Raw genomic sequence first — 18520 nt, forward strand, 5'->3', positions numbered from 1 at the left:
GGATTTGTAGGAAAATGTTAAGAATGCGTAAAGGCTTTAACTTCTCTGAGGAATTTCAGACTGTGCAATATTTTTCCACGAAAACACCACCATAATCCAGTCTAATCTTCTCCGGAAATCAGAAAAAATGTCCCCCAGCAGTGTGGTTTCCTCTTAACCGTTAAACTTTTTAGAGGCATCACATCTATTGCATTTCATATAATATTTCTGTTTTACATTCAGTTAAAATGGTACAACTGCTGCCGTGTATCATAAAAATCCAGCATAGTTATACAAAACACACAAACGCTCTGCTCATGTACACAACGCTAGGCATTCAACCATTCCTTACAGTACAAGACAGAGGGGAAGATTCAGCAAGACCACCACATCTATACAAACACAATTTGTGATAAGGTTTGTCCTTATGAGTTATGAACCAGCAGGACTAAATATGAAAATGAGTGAGATCTAGCTTGTTACTAGTTCAAATGATTCAAATGATTGAACCAAAAAGAACTTTTTTTTTTTTTGGCTGCCGGGTTTGATTGAATGATTTCTCATAGTGTGTAATCTGCATATCATGTTTATTCCTCTCATTTTCAGTTATCTTCCACTGCTATTTCCTAGCTGGCTGTGTTGTAGTTGTCCATTCAAACACACTGGCACAAGACAACTACAACTAATACACTTTCTGAATCCCTTCTTATATTGTTTGTTCACAAGTAACACTTCAGAGGTGAGTTTAAATAAAGCATAAATATGTGTAACTAATAAATACATTGTATCTACTCCATACAAACAACCACACGCATAAACATATGTTAAAGCATATTCGATTAGAAACAATAAAGTTCACAATCTATTTAAGGCATCCCAGGGAAGGGGGTCACTAATCTAAATGCTCTTGGCTTGGGTCACTTTATATGTTCTCATCAGATACACACCACCTATATAATGTTTAAGCAAGTCTACTTCAATATGCTACCACTCAAATCTGATACAGATTTTTTATTAATGTTTTTGAATGTCTATTCTCTTTGAATGGCTGCATTTATTTGATCCAAAATACAGTAAAAATTGTGAAATATTATTACAAATTAAAATAACTGTCTATGTGAATATATTGTAAAATGTCATTTATTTCTGTGATGCTATGCTGAATTTTCAGCATCATAACTTTTTTTTATTTTATTTTATTTTTTTTAATTATTTACCCCAAAACTTTTGAATGGTTGTTTAATATGGTTTCCACAAAAACAAAGCAGCACAACCGTTTTCAACTGATAATAATTTAGAAATGTTTCTTGAACAGCAAATCATCATATTCCTGCTGAATGCTGCTGCAAATTCACATTTGCATCAAAGAAATAAATTACAATTTGCAATACATTCACATAGAAAACAGTTCTTTTAAATTATAAGAATATTTAAAAATCTTACTGTATTTTTGATCAAATAAATGCAGCCTTGATAAGCAGGGGAGACATTCAGAACATTAAAAAAATCTTACCTACCTCAAATTTTAGACAGGTAGTGTATCAGCTATAGAAATGAAATTGATATATTATGGATACAAACTTAGATAATTATGATCTAAAATGCGTACTGCATATATTACATTTTGATTGCTAAAATATATATTTTAATACATAAACATTGCAATATATTATTATTTGTTTTCTTTTTTCAATTTTGTCTGATGATTCATAAAATAATTTTTAAAATAGTATTAAAATCTAGGTTTTAACGCATAAATAAATTTAACAAAGCTGAATGTGTCATTCAGGATGAATGCTTCAATAAGGTCTTTCTGGCTGGCTGTAATCTCAAGCATTGGGAATATTTTAAGGCCGTCTAATTAAAGGCTCACTCGTATCAACAAAATGACTGGCACTTTCTCTACTTCATCTGTCTCTATTCTTCTCTGTTTGTATTTTAGCCATATCAAGGCACAACACTGAAGCTCTTTGGCTGGTCGGTCTACCTCCCTCCAGCATATTTGTCTTTCTGTGGCAGCAGCACAGCCCATGATGTAAGCAAGGCCTCTGAGACAGACACAGATCACGGTCACGGTCAGGCTTTTCCACTGCACATGGCGTGTATCATCAGAGATCCACTGTGACATACAGCAACAGCATAAACGCTCTCTCTGGAGACCGCAAGCCAAACCCAGAACACTCAAGTTCTTCACTCCATAAATTACCACTTAAATATGATAGATATGAATTCTTTGTAAAATAAGCAATAATATCTAATATGATTAAATAATGATCTTTGCTCTGTATGTATAAACCTATTTTTGGTATGTCATTGCAATCAATAGCTATTAAACTAAACTATACAGCTCAAGTGATTGATATGAGAATATAAATATACTGTATAATTATACATATTGTAAAAAAAAAAAAGAAAAAAAATGTGTATATAAAATCAGAAGTATTTTTGTAGCTTTTCAATTATTTAAACTCATGATGATGAGGAGAACCTCTGGTTAAAGCGCCCCTAAAAAGGTTTTGGACAGAATGAATGTCATTGCATTAGATTAAAAAATAAAATAAATTAATTTAAAAAAGATCCAAGGTAGGTTTAAAATAACAATATAATGCACTGTTAAAAAAAGTATCTGATTGTCAAACATCAATGGAATATAATCGGAATTTATCATTTATAATTTCAAATAATAATATTAATAATTGGTAACTATTGCAGTGAAAACCTAAGCAATGTCTTATTTTTAAATATGTCACCCTGGACCACAAAACCAGTCTTAAGTCACTGGGGTATATTTGCAGCAATAGCCAACAATACACTGTATGTGTCAGAATTATAAATGTTTCTTTTATGCCAAAAATCATTAGGATATTAAGTAAAGATCATGTTCCATAAAGAGATTTTGTTTGGGATTCGTTACAAGAGGCCTTTATTCACCCCCTGGAGCCATGTGAGGCATGTTTTATTATGGATGCCCACGCTTTATTTGACGTCTTGTGGACTGTTGAACAGAAACACCCACCGACTGCAATGGTAACGCTTGGAATAGCCAGGACAATTTTTAATAAAACTCTGATTGAATTCGTCTGAAAGAAGAAAGTAATATACACCTAGGATGCCTCGAAGGTGAGTAAAACACAGGCTAATTTTCATTTTTGGGTGAACTAACCCTTTAAGTGATGATGATAAAAAATCATGACTTGTCTGCTGATGGCTATGATATTATTATTAGTTAACTAATGCAATGACTTTCATACATTTGTAGGTCAGTCCAAAAACTCTTTAGGCACCGTATGTTTGTGTCGCTACTGTAGGACTGACCTAAAAGCACCCCAACTCCAAAAATCACAACCCTTAACCCTTCACTTTTTGAATATAAAGAGGTAAAGACCATCAGATGATGGTGTGCGAGGGTCTCAGCGAGCCAGGGTAGTGATGAGGCTGGCACACATTTCGAAGAAGTCCATGGTGTGGCTGCCCTGCCGCGGAGCCAGCAGAGGTGTGCTCCCGGTCAGAGAGCCCGGCAGAGAGCTGCTCAGCTGGGGCATCTCAACAGCCACGCTCGCAGAGTCGATGCTGAGGCGCGGTCGATGGAGGCCAGCCGTAGAGCCAGAGCGCTGGGGTGTCGACGACCCTGACTTGTGCTCGATCATATCGTCTGAAAGTGAGCAAAATACTTTTTTAATTTTATTAGAGAGAGATATTGTGAGAAATAACAGGCTGGATTAACCCTACATCACCCACATGAGCTCAATGCATCTAGGATAGAAGAACAACTAGGAGTTTTGTACAGGCAACTAAAGAGACAAAAAGCAGATATTTTACTGAAATCATAAATGCCAATGATTTGTCTCTAGTGCATTTTAATATATATATATATATATATATATATATATATATATATATATATAATATATATATATATATATATATATAAAATTTAATTTTTTTTTAAAGTGTGGAATTGTTAAATAATGGAAGCATTTGTTTGCATTCAAACAACAAAGAATTTTAAAGTCTATTTTTAAAAAATAGGAGTATTATTTCTGTTTCTCTGTAAAATATACTGTCTTTCTCAAGTTTGGTGTCAGTAAGATTTTGTTTCTTGATAGAAATCAGTACTTTTATTCAGCAAGGACATATTCAATTGGTAATAAGTACTAGCAAAGACATTTATAATGTTGCAAAAATAAAAAATAAAAATTAAGTATTAATGCTATTCTTTTCTTTCCATTCCTCAAAGTATCATAAAAAATCTCTGTATCTCTGTTTCCACAAAAAAAAAATAATCAGCACAATTGTTTTCAATGTTGAAAATAATAAGAAAAGTTTCTTGAGCAGAAAATCATCATATTAGAATGATTTCTGAAGGATCATGTGACACTGAAGACTGGAGTATTGACTGCTATGCCATTACTGGAATTAATTAAACTTTCAAATGTTTTTAAACAGTTAATATAAATTGTATTCATATTTCACAGTATTACTGTTTTTGTTGTATTTTTGTTGTATTTTAAAAATGCTGAGTTGATGAGTATAATTTTCAATATTTCATAAAAAAATATATTATTTATATCTTACCAACCCAAGACTTTTGGGAAAATTTCAAAGTATATATTTTCCATATATGATTTTTAATTTTTTTCCCAACATAGATCCAAATTTTTTTGCCTTTATTACACAAAGCTAAAAGTCACAGAAAGCCAATTTATATTAAACTAAATGTCTATTATTCTGGTATATAACTTAATATTATTATTTAATACAACTATAATTTTATAATATCATACTACTATTCTTGTACAGTAAAAGTTGATCTCCATACAGGACAATATATAGCTGCCATTTTATTTCAGCAAGGGCATCATAATTTTTTGGGGATTTTCTTGGCATTAAAAAGTCTGAAAAGACCGACTGATTGATGCTCACCATCAATGCTCTTGAAGTCGAGCAGGTAGCTCCGATTGTCCACCTGGTAGAGCTGCAGACTCATCTTCACAAAATTCCCAGTGACAGGATTCTTCTGGCGCACTCTCAGGTGATAGGGGTTCACCACCTAAATCCCACCACAACGATACAATAACACATCTATATTCTCACTAGTCAAACAAGAATACCTGTGTGCCTGTGTGCTTCTGAGCCACTCACTTTCCATTCATACTCCAGCTGTTTCATGGCACGATAAACCTCAGCCATGATGTCGTAGGGTTTGCTCTGGCTCCGTATGCCCAGGTGCCATTTTGCTTTCTTTACCGCCAGCGGTTTGGGTCGGGTGGTGTTGAGGGCGTCCAGAGGACACCGTGCCTTCGGGCTGTCGGCCATGAGCGGGGGCATCCGTTCGGGGTGAGGTTTGACCCCTGGTGGCAGAGGCATGCCCTCCTCCATGAAGGAGCTGGTTGGGGGACTGGAGGCCAGGTAGAACTCGCTGGCCTGGTTCATGATGCGGCGGTTGTCGATGATGAGGTGGTACGCCACGGCCAGCTGGTCTTGAGGGTCACCGCTGTAGAGGCTGCTCAGCACTTCGGCTTCAGTGCACTCAAACTTCTCACACACCTCGTGCACTGCCTCCTCGTCCACCACTGTGGCGTCGTACGAGGGGTCCTCGGGGAAGAGGTAGCAAGGAAGGTCCTGCTTAAACCAGTCATGCTCTCTGTCATACAGGAGGGAAGAAAATAAAAGAACTGTAAAATACAATAAAATAGTACTGTATAAATCGTGTATTTATTACACTACTAATCGCACAACATTTATGTTTGGATTTTAAGAATTACTAAGTATTATTTATGTTATTTACTGTTTATATTGTTTATATAATTTTTAAGGGTTAGTTCAAGTCAAGACTGCAATTAAACATAAAATACATATTTTTACTCCGCCCTAATGAAGTATGGGTAAAATACTGAACATCCAATAATGAATTGATTGAAGAAAAGAATAACTGGATGTGCCATCCTTTGCAGCAACAACTGCAATCAAGCATTTGTGATAACTGGCAATGAGTCTCACATCGCTGTGGAGGAATTTTGGCCCACTCTTCTTTGAAGAATTGTTTTCATTCAGCCACATTTGATGGTTTTTGAGCATGAATGGAGTGTTTAAGGTCATGGCACAGCATCTCAATCTGATTAAGTCCGGACTTTGACTCGGCCACTCCAAAACCTTAATTTTGTTTTTCTTGAGCCATTCAGAGGTGAACTCGCTGGTGTGTTTGGGATCATTGTCCTGCTGCATAACCCAAGTGCACTTGAGCTTGAGGTCACAAACTGATGGCTGGACATTCTCCTTCAGGATTTTCTGATAGACTGCAGAATTCATGGTTTCATCAATTATGGCAAGTCGTCCAGGTCCTGAACCTGCAAAGCAGCCCCAGACCATCACACTACCTCCACCATGTTTGACTGTTGCTATGATGTTCTTTTTATGAAATGCTGAGTTGGTTTTACACCAGAAGTAATGGGACACACACCTTCCAAAAAGTTTTGTCTCATCAGTCCAAAAGTCTTGAGGATAATCAAGATTTTTTTGGGAAATGTGAGACGAGCCATTGTGCTCTTTTTGGTCAGCAGTGGCTTTTGTCTTGGACCTCTCCCATGGATGCCATTTTTTGCCCAGTCTCTTTCTTATTGTTGAATCATGAACACTGACCTTAATTGAGGCAAGTGAGGCCTGCAGTTCTTTAGATGTTGTTCTGGGTTCTTTTATGACCTCCTGGATGAGTCGTTGTTGCACTCTTGGAGTAATTTTGGTCAGCCAGCCATTTGTAGATAATGGTTCTGACTGTGGTTCACTGGAGTCCCAAAGCCTTAGAAATGGTTTTATAACCCTTTCCAGACTGATACATGTCACCTATTTTGTTTTTCATCTGTTCCTGAATTTCTTTAGATCGCGGCATGATGTGTTGCTCTTTAAGCATGCTTCACTTTGTCAGATAGGTTCTATTTAATTGATTTCTTGATTCATCAGGTGTGTCAGTAATCAGGTCTGGGTGTGGCTAGTGAAATTTAACTCATCTTTCTAAAATAATGTGGTCACAGTTCTTTCATGATTTAACAGAAGGAGGCAATCAATTTTTGGGGTAATTAATTTTTAGATTGGTTTGGGATGGTTTTTTATATTTTTTTATGTAATCATCATTTAAAAATGGCATTTTGTATTTACTTGCATTAATTAATATTAAAATTTGTCTGATGATCTGAATCTTTTAAGGGTGACAAGTATGCAAAAAATTGAAAACACAGGAAGGGGGCAAAAACCTTTTCCCGGCACTGTATATATTTTTCTGTGAAGGACATAGGCTGTTTTTTTTTTTTATGATAGCCAATCTTATCAGTGGGTGCTTACTTCCGAGTTTACAATCTGCCACACCTGTTCAAACAAAGCTTTCTGATGAGAAAATAGCCTATTACTTCTAAATGATGTTTTTTGATGTTACATTATAGAAGACCTCAGAGAACAGTTCAAAATAATACAAAAGGCAGTTTATGACCCCTTAAGAAATAGGTTTAATAAGTGTTATAAATAATAACCTGATGTCTTTGATAGTAGCTCTCTTTAGTGGGTCCACTTGCAACATAAGCATAAGTAGACTGGCCACTGAGCGGTTGAGGTATTCTGGGATGTAGAAGACCCCTCCACGGATCTTTTTGAAGAGTGTGGGCACGTGCTCGTCATCAAACGGCAGAGTCCCACAGAGCAGTGCATAGAGAATGACGCCACAGCTCCAGATGTCCACCTCTGGACCAGCATACAGCCTAAAACACGACATATATGTAACTGAATGAGTATGTGTGCTTCTACATTGTCTTTACATGTCTATCAGTCTGAATGAAGCTGAAGTTTCCAGCAATGTAAAGAACAAGAAGACAATCAGTATTACATAAAAAATGTATGAAGGCCTGATATAATATTTATGTGCAGTGTTTCCATGCAGTTCATACTACAAAGCACACAGCCAGCTATGGTTTGCTGGACTGCTGGTCCTACAAGCCAGACCTTTGACTATCAGAATTAATTAAATAGTATAAAAAAAAAAAATTAATTAAAACTGACTTAACCGCAGGCCATCTAATATGTAGATGAGTTTTTTCTTCATCTTAACAGATTTGGAGAAATTTAGCATTACATCACTTGCTTATCAATGGATCCTCTGCAGTGAATGGGTGCCGTCAGAATGCGAGTCCAAACAGCTGATAAAAACATCACAATAATCCACACCACTCCAGTCCATCAATTAACATCTTGTGAAGTGAAAAGCTTTGTTTTTGTGAGAAACAAATCCATTATCATGGTGTTTTAACTTTACACCATCACTTCTGGCCAAAATACTAATCCATAATAACGCTTCCTCTGGTGAAAAGTCCATCCCCTGTTGCTCTCTCACATCAAAATCCACAAACATATCTGTTTAGAAGTGCTTCGGACTGTTTTTGCTTGTAAACAGTGCTTGATCTGTGCATATTTTTCTCCTGATTCAGACGAGAAACCAATATTATGGATAGAGGATATGTAGTTCAGCCGGAGGCAACGGTTTAAAGTTAAAAAGTCGATGGATTATTACAAACACACAGCTTTTCACTTCATAAGACATACACTGATTGACTGGAGTCGTGTGGATTACTTTTGAGTTGTGAATAGTTTTTTTTTTTTTTTTATCACCTTATTCTGACTGCAATCATTCACTGCAGATGTTCCATTTTGTGAGCAAGTCATACAAGTAATTAAAAAAATATGGTCCAAATCTGTATCAATGAAGAAATAAACTCTCTCTCTCTATATATATATATACATATTGGATGGCTTGAGGGTATGTAAATTATCAGCAAATCTTCATTTTTGGGTGGGTTGTTCCTTTAAGTATAGCACATATCAACACTTTTTGTATGTACGTACATGAGTTGGTTGACTATAATAAAATCTCACCTTCCTGAGATGACCTCTGGTGCAGCATAGTTTGGTGATCCGCAGCTCGTTCTCAGGAACTCTCCATCTGACATCATGTTTGACAGACCTGACAAGCAATGCCACACAAATATACTTAACACAGACAGTTTGATTGGCCAAAACTACTTATACAAGTAAATAAAATGTATTTCAATGTGGGTATAACCTTAACAATTTTTGACAATCTGTGAATTGTAATAAAAAGTAATTTAAAAAATGTATTAAATTAGATGGAGATTTCAAAATTTAAGCATTTTCACTAGTGGTCTTAAACATTTGGACTACTCCTGTATATAGCTCAACACATCTAGCTGCAGGGCAGATTAATGTATTTTTCTCTTTGCCTCTTTTCTGTCTGTGTTCTTCTGTAGATAATCAAACACCATGCCTCATACAAACCACATGAGTGGACGTGCAGCAAAACTGCAGCCGGTTGCTTGGCAACTATCCCTCACAGTATGCACAACATTAGCTTTCCGTGTGTGTGTGTGTGTGTGTGTGTGTGTGTGTGTGTGTGTGTGTACCAAAGTCAGCGATCTTGGCATTCATGTTGCCATCCAGCAGTACATTTTCAGGCTTGAGGTCTCTGTGCACCACCATGTGTCTGTGGCAGTAATCTACCGCTGAGATGATCTGCTGGAAAAGACGTCTCACCTCTGTGTCCTCCACCTGCACATGAGAGACACAACAGAGAGATTACTATATAAAACATTATCCTAAAAACAACTATTTTGTTCTCTGTGGGTTTAAGCTGTATGTATTGTACTTGATACATGGCAAGTCTCTAGAGCAGTACTTTCCTGATACTTTCCTAAAGTAACAGAAAGAATAACTTTTATATTGTAAATAATATTTCACAATGACAATCTACTGAATTTAAGGGACTTGTGCTTACTTAATAGTTCATATATTATGTCTATAAAAATTATGTTGAAAATCTGTTGAATATAATACAGCAGCAATTAAATTAAATTAATTCAAATTAAATTGTAAAATAAAAGTAAAAATTACATTATTGATGTACTTAGAGTGGGATATTTATATACACATTTGTTAATTTAAAAAATGTCACATATTTTCATAAAGTCTAATACAAAATACACACACATATATACATAATACAAAGACTGAGCCATATGGATGAACTCCCTGACCCTTACCACAAACACTTCACTGGATCAGCTGCTGTTTGGATAAGATGGATCCCCGTAACCCCAAAAGGTTTGGAAGACTCAAAGGTTAATCCATGCTCAAATCCAGACCAGAGCCACAAAAGCAAGTAAAAAGTCCCAAGGCTCATAAAGCAGCTTTGGGCTATTAGGTGACCAACACAAAAATAATAAGCCATATTTAGTAATGGGAAAGCCATGTTTCCATAATTGAATATGATGTTAGAATGCTAGTTTGAGAAATAATTGTGATGTTCAGTCATTTTCTAAAGAAGGTATGGCATGCAACTTTGTACACAATGTGAGAAGGTGACTGGCCTTTCCCATGAATCTAATAACATGTTAGCCTGCAGTTGACCTTATTTGTAAAAGCTTGACAAATGATTCTTACCCTTCCATGCTTACAAATATAGTCAAAGAGTTCCCCTCCAGACACATATTCCATCACCATGAAGAAGTCTGTGGGAGTGCTGATCACCTGATACCTGCCACACACCAGAGAAAAGAACCACAGAAACTTAAGAGGCTTTAATGTTGATGCTTTCAACATACAGCAATATAATAGAGCTCAACAATAAGAACAGCCAATGGCCCAAAGGACACTGTCTTGATCATATGCACTTTTTTTTTTTTTTAATGGCCCAAAGGACACTGTCTTTTTATAGCTGTCATGGAGTTACACATTATAGTCATATAATTCCCAGCTATTATTTAAAAACATAATAAATTATTTGTTCATTTAATTAAATTTATTTTTTAAAATATTTACATGTCTATATTTATATTCATATAATATATATATAATATATATATATATATTTATATATAAAAAAAAATCTATTTGTAATATATTACATCTTCACTAGTAGTATATTTATATATATATAATAAATTTTACAGTTACAATTATTCAATATGTATGAAAAATTTTTATTTTTTAATGCTATTAATTATGCAATTAAGTTGCAAAATATGCTTTGACAGCACTAATATATATAGTGCTTGCAAAAATATATATGTATATATTTCACAGTGTTTGTAATAATAATAATAATAATAATAATAATAATAATAATAATAATAATAAGGCTTACTCTATGAATACATCTCTTTATAACTCAAATATATTGGATAACAATACAAGACCATAAGATGACCATCAGCAGGAGTATTACGCTGCCGTTCTTAGAAACAGAAATGTTGATAAAGGTCAGTAATGTTGATCATAATTTCTGCAGGGAGTCTGCTTTGTTGTTGTTCCTGTTTATATTCAACAGAAGAGCCCTTATAATCGGAGACAGCCTTTCAAACAGCAGTAGAGAAGGACAAGGCCTGTATTCCTCAGAGCGGTTTAATATGGAAAATACTCAAAGAGTCTGGGATAGCTGATGTGATTTTAAATCAACATAATGCAATTTTACAGAATCCAATCACCGAATTAGAATGATAAAAGGAGAGAACAGAACACGTTGCAATAAAACAGAGCAAATACACAGAGACACACAGCACAGAAGCACAGCAGGGACTCAACATGGAATGTGTCTAGAATACAATAACACACCGACTGCATTATGATTAGAAACAGGGGGAATAAGTGAGAGTGGAGAAGAAGTAGAGTGAGAGATTGAGACAAGAGTAGATAAAAGGATTATTCTGTCACTATCTCCTTAACTTCTGATCAGAGCAATCCTGAAATGAGCCAATGTGCTGAACAAGAAGTGTAACACATAAAATGAGTCATTCTATACATTTACTCCAAATGTAAAATTTAAATGCATTTGATTGTCTGTACACTTTTGTTGTGACTTTTAGTTTGTAGTTCTGTCTTGTTCCTGTTTCCTCTCTTAGCTTATTAGCTCTTGTGTTTGTCTAGCTCATTGTCAGTATCTTGTTGGACTCTTGCTGGTGAGTTTTATTCCTTGTGCTTCTGCTCTTGGTTTTGGTTTCTTGATATATTCACAAAAACAGACTTTAAAGTAGTGATGGGAGAAAAAGAGCTTTTTGAAATTCTGAGTCAACTGAACCAACTGCTTTGCGAAATGATTAACTCTGCTCAAACATGCATAAATCACACCTTTTACAAACTGATTACAGACGCTTGCTTGAATGTGCAATCAATTAAATGCTAATCAGACAAATAAGAGGCAATTAACTACATTTCTTATTTTATACAATCCAAAATTTGACTACACACTCTAAACCTACTCCTTACAGTGGGTATTTTCTTTATACTTATGCTTCATTTTTACACCTTTCTATACTTTTCCTCTTTTTTTCTCTCCTTTTTTTGATTTTTTTTTTATTTTTTTTATTTTTTTTTTTTTTTTTCTATTTTTTTTGTTTTTTTTCTTTAAAAAGAATTGCTGGTTAAAAACATCTAATAACATATTTAATATTTAATAAATATCTGTAAAGATATTTTATATAACTATTAAATGTTTGAGAATTGTAAGATTTATTAATGTTTTAAAATAAGTCTTTTATGCTCACCAAGACTGCATTAATTTGATCAAAAATAAAGTAAAAACAGCAATATTGTGGACAAAAAATGCTTCATTTTAAAACAACTGTTTCTAACATAATTTAAAATATGCCCATCACTACTTAAAAGAGGTTATACATTTATACTTAATTTTGTGCAGACATGCACTGATATTAGTAACACTACTGCGGATGTGGAATGTTTTTTTTAAGTTTTATGTATGTATTTTCATATATATATCTGAGAGTGACATTTTCACAACCCATAGTTTGATGTCCAGTGTGATTTGCATATACATACATATACACACGGCCAGTTTGGAATTCATAATTTTTTTATATTTTTTTTTTAAATGCTCACCAAGGCTGCATTTACTTACAGTAAATATACAGTAATATTGTACAATTTAAAATGACTGTTTTCTATTTTAATTAGTGATGTCAGATGATTAATCGCATCCAAAATAAGTTTTTGTTTACATAGTATATGTGTGTGTACTGTGTATATTTATTGTGTATATATAAATACTAGGGGTTGCACTGAGTAGTCGACTTCAATGCTCTGTCATGACTACTATGCCATGTCGACTAGTCGCTGGTCCTATAGAGGGCGCAACAGGATAAGAAATCTTTAAAGGACTTCCACATTTACGCTCCATCTCCAAACAGTTAAAATGACAAATAAAAACATACTCCGAAAGCGATCCACAAGTCATGTGTGATTATATTACTGGATGCTCAGAACAGAACTTTTTTTCTAATCTAATGCGCTGCTGCACTGTAACGCGCACAAACAAAGGCTACAGACAGTAGCTCATACATCACGCGCAGATCGCGAACACACAGAATCATTCAGAGCGGAAATGTATTGTCAACACTGTTCTGTGACTTCTCAATAAAATAGCTTAGAAACTGAAAAGTTCTATCATTTATTTCTTAATAACTACATCCCACAGCTTCAATAGTAGAGAGACGCTGCCAGGCAGAATTAATTCACACACGCAATCGCTCTCACTAATGCATTCATATGAATGTAATCTTTACTGTGCTACTTTTTCTGTATCTGATTTAGAACGAGCAGAAATCTGTGAGAAATATAACGACCCAAAGACAAAAGAACTGATAAAAATGAGCTGTTATAGCAGCAATAGCCATGTAGGCACCACTGTGTCATATGCCATAGCTGTGCACAAGGTTTTTGTCAAAGCTCCAGGCTTATTTGTTAATGACGTCATCAGTGACTAGATGCCTTCGACTCGATTTTCATCACATAAAAACAAAAACAAAAAATCTGAATTCGTTCAACCCCTAATAAATACACACACATGCATGTATATATTTAAGAAAAATGTTACGTTTATATATTAATTATATTTAAATATAATATTAATTATATGAATATAAATATACATGTAAATATTTTCAAAATATATGCTGCTTGTGTGTGTATTTATATATACATAATAAATATACACACTACACACAAATATTAGCCTAAACTAATTGTTTTTTTTTTTTTTTTTGGATGCGATTAATCGCGATTAATCGTTTGACAGCACTAATTTTAATATATTTTAAATAGTAATTTATTCCTGTGATGGCAAAGCTGAATTTTCAGCATCATTACGCCAGTCTTCAGTGTCTTATGATCCTTCGGAAATCATTCTAATATGCTGATTTCAGAACAAGCCATTTTTGCAGCTCACTTTCAATAAATGGTTGTTTTGAACTGGGCTAGCTAGGCTTTGCTAGAGAACATAATTGCTATACCAGCTTCCAGCGCACACCAGACTGGACCAGCATGGAAATGTAAGCAGGTCAAAGCTTCAGTAGGACTCATTAAAATGAATTACTCGGACATGTTTAACCGCAGAGGGAAAATAAATCTGTTCTGACATATTCATTCAAATCGCTTTTGAAGTATTTGCCCACAAAAAAGAAAAGAAAAGAATTACTCCTCAAATCTTTGTCATTAGTGACAACTGAAGCAGATTAAAGTGACAAACATCAAGTACATAATGTCAGTGTGTGTAATGATCCTTGTAATACTCCTAAAGTTGTAAGTGCACCGTAATAAAGTCTCCTGAAATTGCAGTTATAAAACACAAAGCTTCTTAAAATCTTTAAGAAGCTTAAGTCGTCAGTTACCTTAGTGTAAAAATTCTACTCATTAGTTGATTTTGTTTCTATTGATTGTGTTTTTTAAGTGATTGACTCACAGCTTGATGATGTGTGGATGTCTGAAGAGCTTAAGGTTCTGAATCTCTCTCTTGATTTTCCCCACGACATCGAGACTGCGGATCCTCTGCCTGTTGAGGATCTTCACGGCAACTTTATGTCCTGTTAGCTGGTGCTCTCCAACTGTTGGCCAAATATACACACATCAATGAAGACTCAGCTGAAATACCATCACCAGCAGTTCAGAGTTGTAAACACAGCCGATGAAAGATAAGTTTTAGTCCAAAGAAAGCAAGCATCAGCGCTGTGGGCCAGCGACCTCCAACACAAACCTTCTAAGAAAACAAAGAAAGAGAGGAGACTTTCATTTCAGGTCTGAGCTCTCCATTCAAACAAACAAAACCTGATCTACTCTGAGTTTGGACTTTCGTACGCTAGCCTTAAGACAATTGCTTATATAGTATTAGATACTGCTCAGTGAACATTATGAAAACAAATACCCAAATTTGTTTGATTTGATATATTATCAGTCCTGCACATTATTGTAACAACCAAGATATTTCTACAAAATGGCAAAGGTGGGGATCCACACACACACTTGTCAACATATTTGTGAAGACCTCCCATAAACTGATATTTTTCTTTAATTATAATAACTACACCTTACAGAGCACGTTTTTTTTCTCTCTCTCTCTCCATATGCTCACGAAGCTGCATTTATTTGTTAAAAAGAATTGCTGGTTAAATATATTTAATAACATTTAATATATTTAATATTTAATAAATATTTGAAGATATATTATATAACTTAAAAGTTTGACATTGGTAAGGTTTTTAAAATAATTATTTTATGCTTACCAAGACTGCATTTATTTGATAAAAAAATACAGTAATAACAGTAATGTGGAAAAAGTTACAATTTATAACAACTGTTTCTTATATCTAATATAATTTAAAATATCTATTATATTTTCAAATGTAATTTTCGGCAACCAAGTCCAGTCATCAGTGGTCACATGATCCTTCAAAAATCATTCTATTATTCATAAAATATGCATCCATAATATAATATCAGTGCTCAAGAAACATTTTTAATAATTTTCATTGTTAAAACAGTTCTGCTGCTTAATGTTTTTGTAGAAGCATATGCATTTTTTTCAGGATTTTTCATGCATTTTTTTATTTGAAATAGAAATATATATATATATATATTTATATATATATATATATATATAATGTCATTATTCACAAACATACATTAATGTGTTGTGTGAATTTTTAATAAACATTATTATATAGTCATTTATTCGTTTATGCCACATTACTTTTTATCATTGAAATACTTCTTATTTACATAAAATGATGTGGTATGGCACAATAATAATAAAAAAAAAGTACAAATAGCCTACAGATTTATAGGAGATATTTTTCCATATTCTGACCTTTAAAATGACTGTGATTGGTGTAACCTTATGTAGTCAGGTTGATTCTATCATATTAAGTAATATTTCAGACCTTAATAACGACTATAATTTCAGGTTAGGATTTTTTAGGTGTCATTTCAGATACTACATTCACTTCCTTAACTACATGAATAAAATAATGAATGAGAAGTCAGTTGATAGACTTGCACCCACAGTCTACATGTCTACTAAAAGTTGGAGGATCTCTTGCAAACAAATCTGCTTCCCTGTGGATATTTAAGTACACTGACACCCTAAGCATGCAGTATGGAGGGAGTTTAAGGGGCTATATTCATAGCTGCAGGGCCCTCAGTCTTTAAAGACAAGGAAGAAACCGTTTTCAAACTGTTAATAAACTGGTTTCAGTATTATGGTGGATTATTTATTTATTTATTTATTTGATAGCTTGTGTGCGTTTCTCTGAAATGTTACATCCCATGAGTGCATTTAATAAAAATGCATATATAAAAATAATGTTTTACTTTAATAATGCCCAGGAAAAGCTCAAACACCGGGTTTTATCCGTGCGAAAGGTCATTCCCAAAATGAGCGGCATTCCCACACGCGCTTAGAATAGAAAAATGACTGCAAGGTCAAAGCGGCACTGCAGTTAAAATATACTAACTACAACATGTATCCCGGTGCTGCTTATACAATAATCAGAACAATACACGTTTGAGACAAACGTTTTAAAGATTAAACAATTTAGGTGCTGGAAATTTATGCAAATAACATGTTAACAGCGCAGCTCAATGACTGATCGCACTTCAGTGAAGATGACAATGCAGTAAAATTTGTAAAATACCAAATATTGAGAAGGCGTAAGTAAGCGAGCCCTAAATATTACCAAAATACGAGTTCGTTTCCCAAATGTTGTTATACTAAACATTTACACAAACAAGACTGCAAGTGTAGCGTCTACTGTGGTGCTAAAAGAATTTCCAGCTCTGCGTTGTATTCACTAACAGCATACGCACTCTGTGCGCCTGGAGGACGTTAGCGGAGGTGCTTCCTACGCAATCTACGCTACGTAAATTGCGCACAACGTCCGCCGGCAAGTTCAGCACTAACAGCCCCGAAAACATACGATAGTGCTTCCGTTCCACGCAACATTCAAACCCGTATAGTAAATGAATAGACTTAACTCTTCACTTTTCCAAATGTCCCGACTCCCAGAGTGTCTCCGAGGATGTAGTGTCCTATCTTTACCCTGCCTTCGTGTTTCTGCTTTTCAGCCATTTTACTATGTGAGATCCTGGGCTGCTTTACAGAAGGCGGGATTGAGCACATGAGGTAGCGAGCTGTAAACCCCTCTAAGTGCTGATCTGAATTCAGCTTCAGGGAGACTCTGTAAACTGTACACAAACACACAGCTCTCTGATAAGGCGTTAACTGCTGGGAAAGTGGGCGGTTTAGGTAAACAAGTAGCCTATTCCCCTCACTGCTTATTAGCACGAGACCTCACATACACTAGCCTGCACGTCACAACTTACCTACAGTTAAATATAGCAACATTTCCACATTATCAGTGTTTAGCTTACTGTTACAGTTAAGATGCTATTATAGTTTTATTAATATTTTGAATTGGTTTTATTGTCAAAGTTAAATGAAATTGAGAAATGCAACTAGCAGTAATGAAATAAGTTCAAGGTTTTTGATATTAGCTGCTTAGCCTATGTTATTCTTTTTATTATTATTATTATTATTTTATTAGTTCCTTTGTTTAATTTCAGTTAATGCCAAGTAACTAACCCCCCCCCCCCCTTTTTTTTTTTAAATTTGATTACCCTCCCTACTACATACCATTAACCCCCCCCCCCCCCCCTTTTTTTAAAAAAAAATTTGATTACCCTAACTAACCATTATTATGACATTACAACATTATGACATTATAACATTATGACATTACATTTACTGGACATTTATGACCATTTATATCAATAAGAACACATTACTTCAAAGAGTAAAATAATATAATATATGTCTTTAAAAATGAAAATATGAAATATGTCTTTAAAAAACATATACCGTAATGACAGAAGGAAATGTTAAGATTTCACAGCTTTGTGCGCTTTAATACATTTATGAAAACCTTCATAAAATCAGACAAAATCAAGGTCAGTCTTCATTTTGAGTTCATGTAGTACCAGTATTAATTTTAATAGTGTTTTATTAGTTAATATCTATTAGTAAGCAAATGTGTTGAATCAAAATAAATTGAACAGAGTAATCTGAAATTATTCTTATAAGTGATATAAACTTTAGTTTTAGCTTAATCTTTTTGTCCCAGTAAACCACTGCCCTCCAAAATATCTT

At 34.4% G+C, this 18520-nt stretch overlaps 2 protein-coding genes across 2 annotated transcripts in view; one reads left to right on the forward strand and one right to left on the reverse strand.

Moving 5' to 3' along the window:
* Nucleotides 1-1186: 1186 nt before the first annotated feature.
* LOC109113302 (5'-AMP-activated protein kinase catalytic subunit alpha-2-like) lies at nt 1187-17659 on the reverse strand. The gene is made up of 9 exons (XM_042746433.1): nt 17350-17659; nt 14783-14924; nt 10474-10567; nt 9438-9582; nt 8893-8980; nt 7500-7724; nt 5122-5623; nt 4903-5029; nt 1187-3631 (listed from the first exon to the last, which is right to left on the reverse strand). Exons 1-9 carry the CDS (start codon nt 17492-17494, stop codon nt 3390-3392), a joined length of 1710 nt encoding a protein of 569 aa, XP_042602367.1. The 5' UTR covers nt 17495-17659; the 3' UTR covers nt 1187-3389.
* Nucleotides 11888-18520, forward strand: part of LOC109113303 (phospholipid phosphatase 3-like) — a 49823-nt gene continuing 43190 nt past the window's right edge. Inside the window, exon 1 of the mRNA XM_042746436.1 lies at nt 11888-11987. The gene's annotated coding sequence lies outside the window, so the exon portion shown is untranslated. The remainder of the gene's footprint in view (nt 11988-18520) is intronic.

The sequence above is a fragment of the Cyprinus carpio genome, chromosome B20, assembly GCF_018340385.1.
Source record: "Cyprinus carpio isolate SPL01 chromosome B20, ASM1834038v1, whole genome shotgun sequence".
NCBI classification, from domain to species: Eukaryota; Metazoa; Chordata; class Actinopteri; order Cypriniformes; family Cyprinidae; genus Cyprinus; species Cyprinus carpio.

What these genes read in the sequence shown, in the direction of transcription:
- LOC109113302 (XM_042746433.1), bottom strand. Translation starts at nt 17,494, where the DNA reads ATGTGCTCAATCCCGCCTTCTGTAAAGCAGCCCAGGATCTCACATAGT. An exon ending in ATATTTGTAAGCATGGAAGG is followed by an intron (nt 9,583 to 10,473) that starts GTAAGAATCATT and finishes TCTCATGTGCAG; the next exon opens with GTGGAGGACACAGAGGTGAG. An exon ending in CCAGAGGTCATCTCAGGAAG is followed by an intron (nt 7,725 to 8,892) that starts GTGAGATTTTAT and finishes GTCGTGTTTTAG; the next exon opens with GCTGTATGCTGGTCCAGAGG.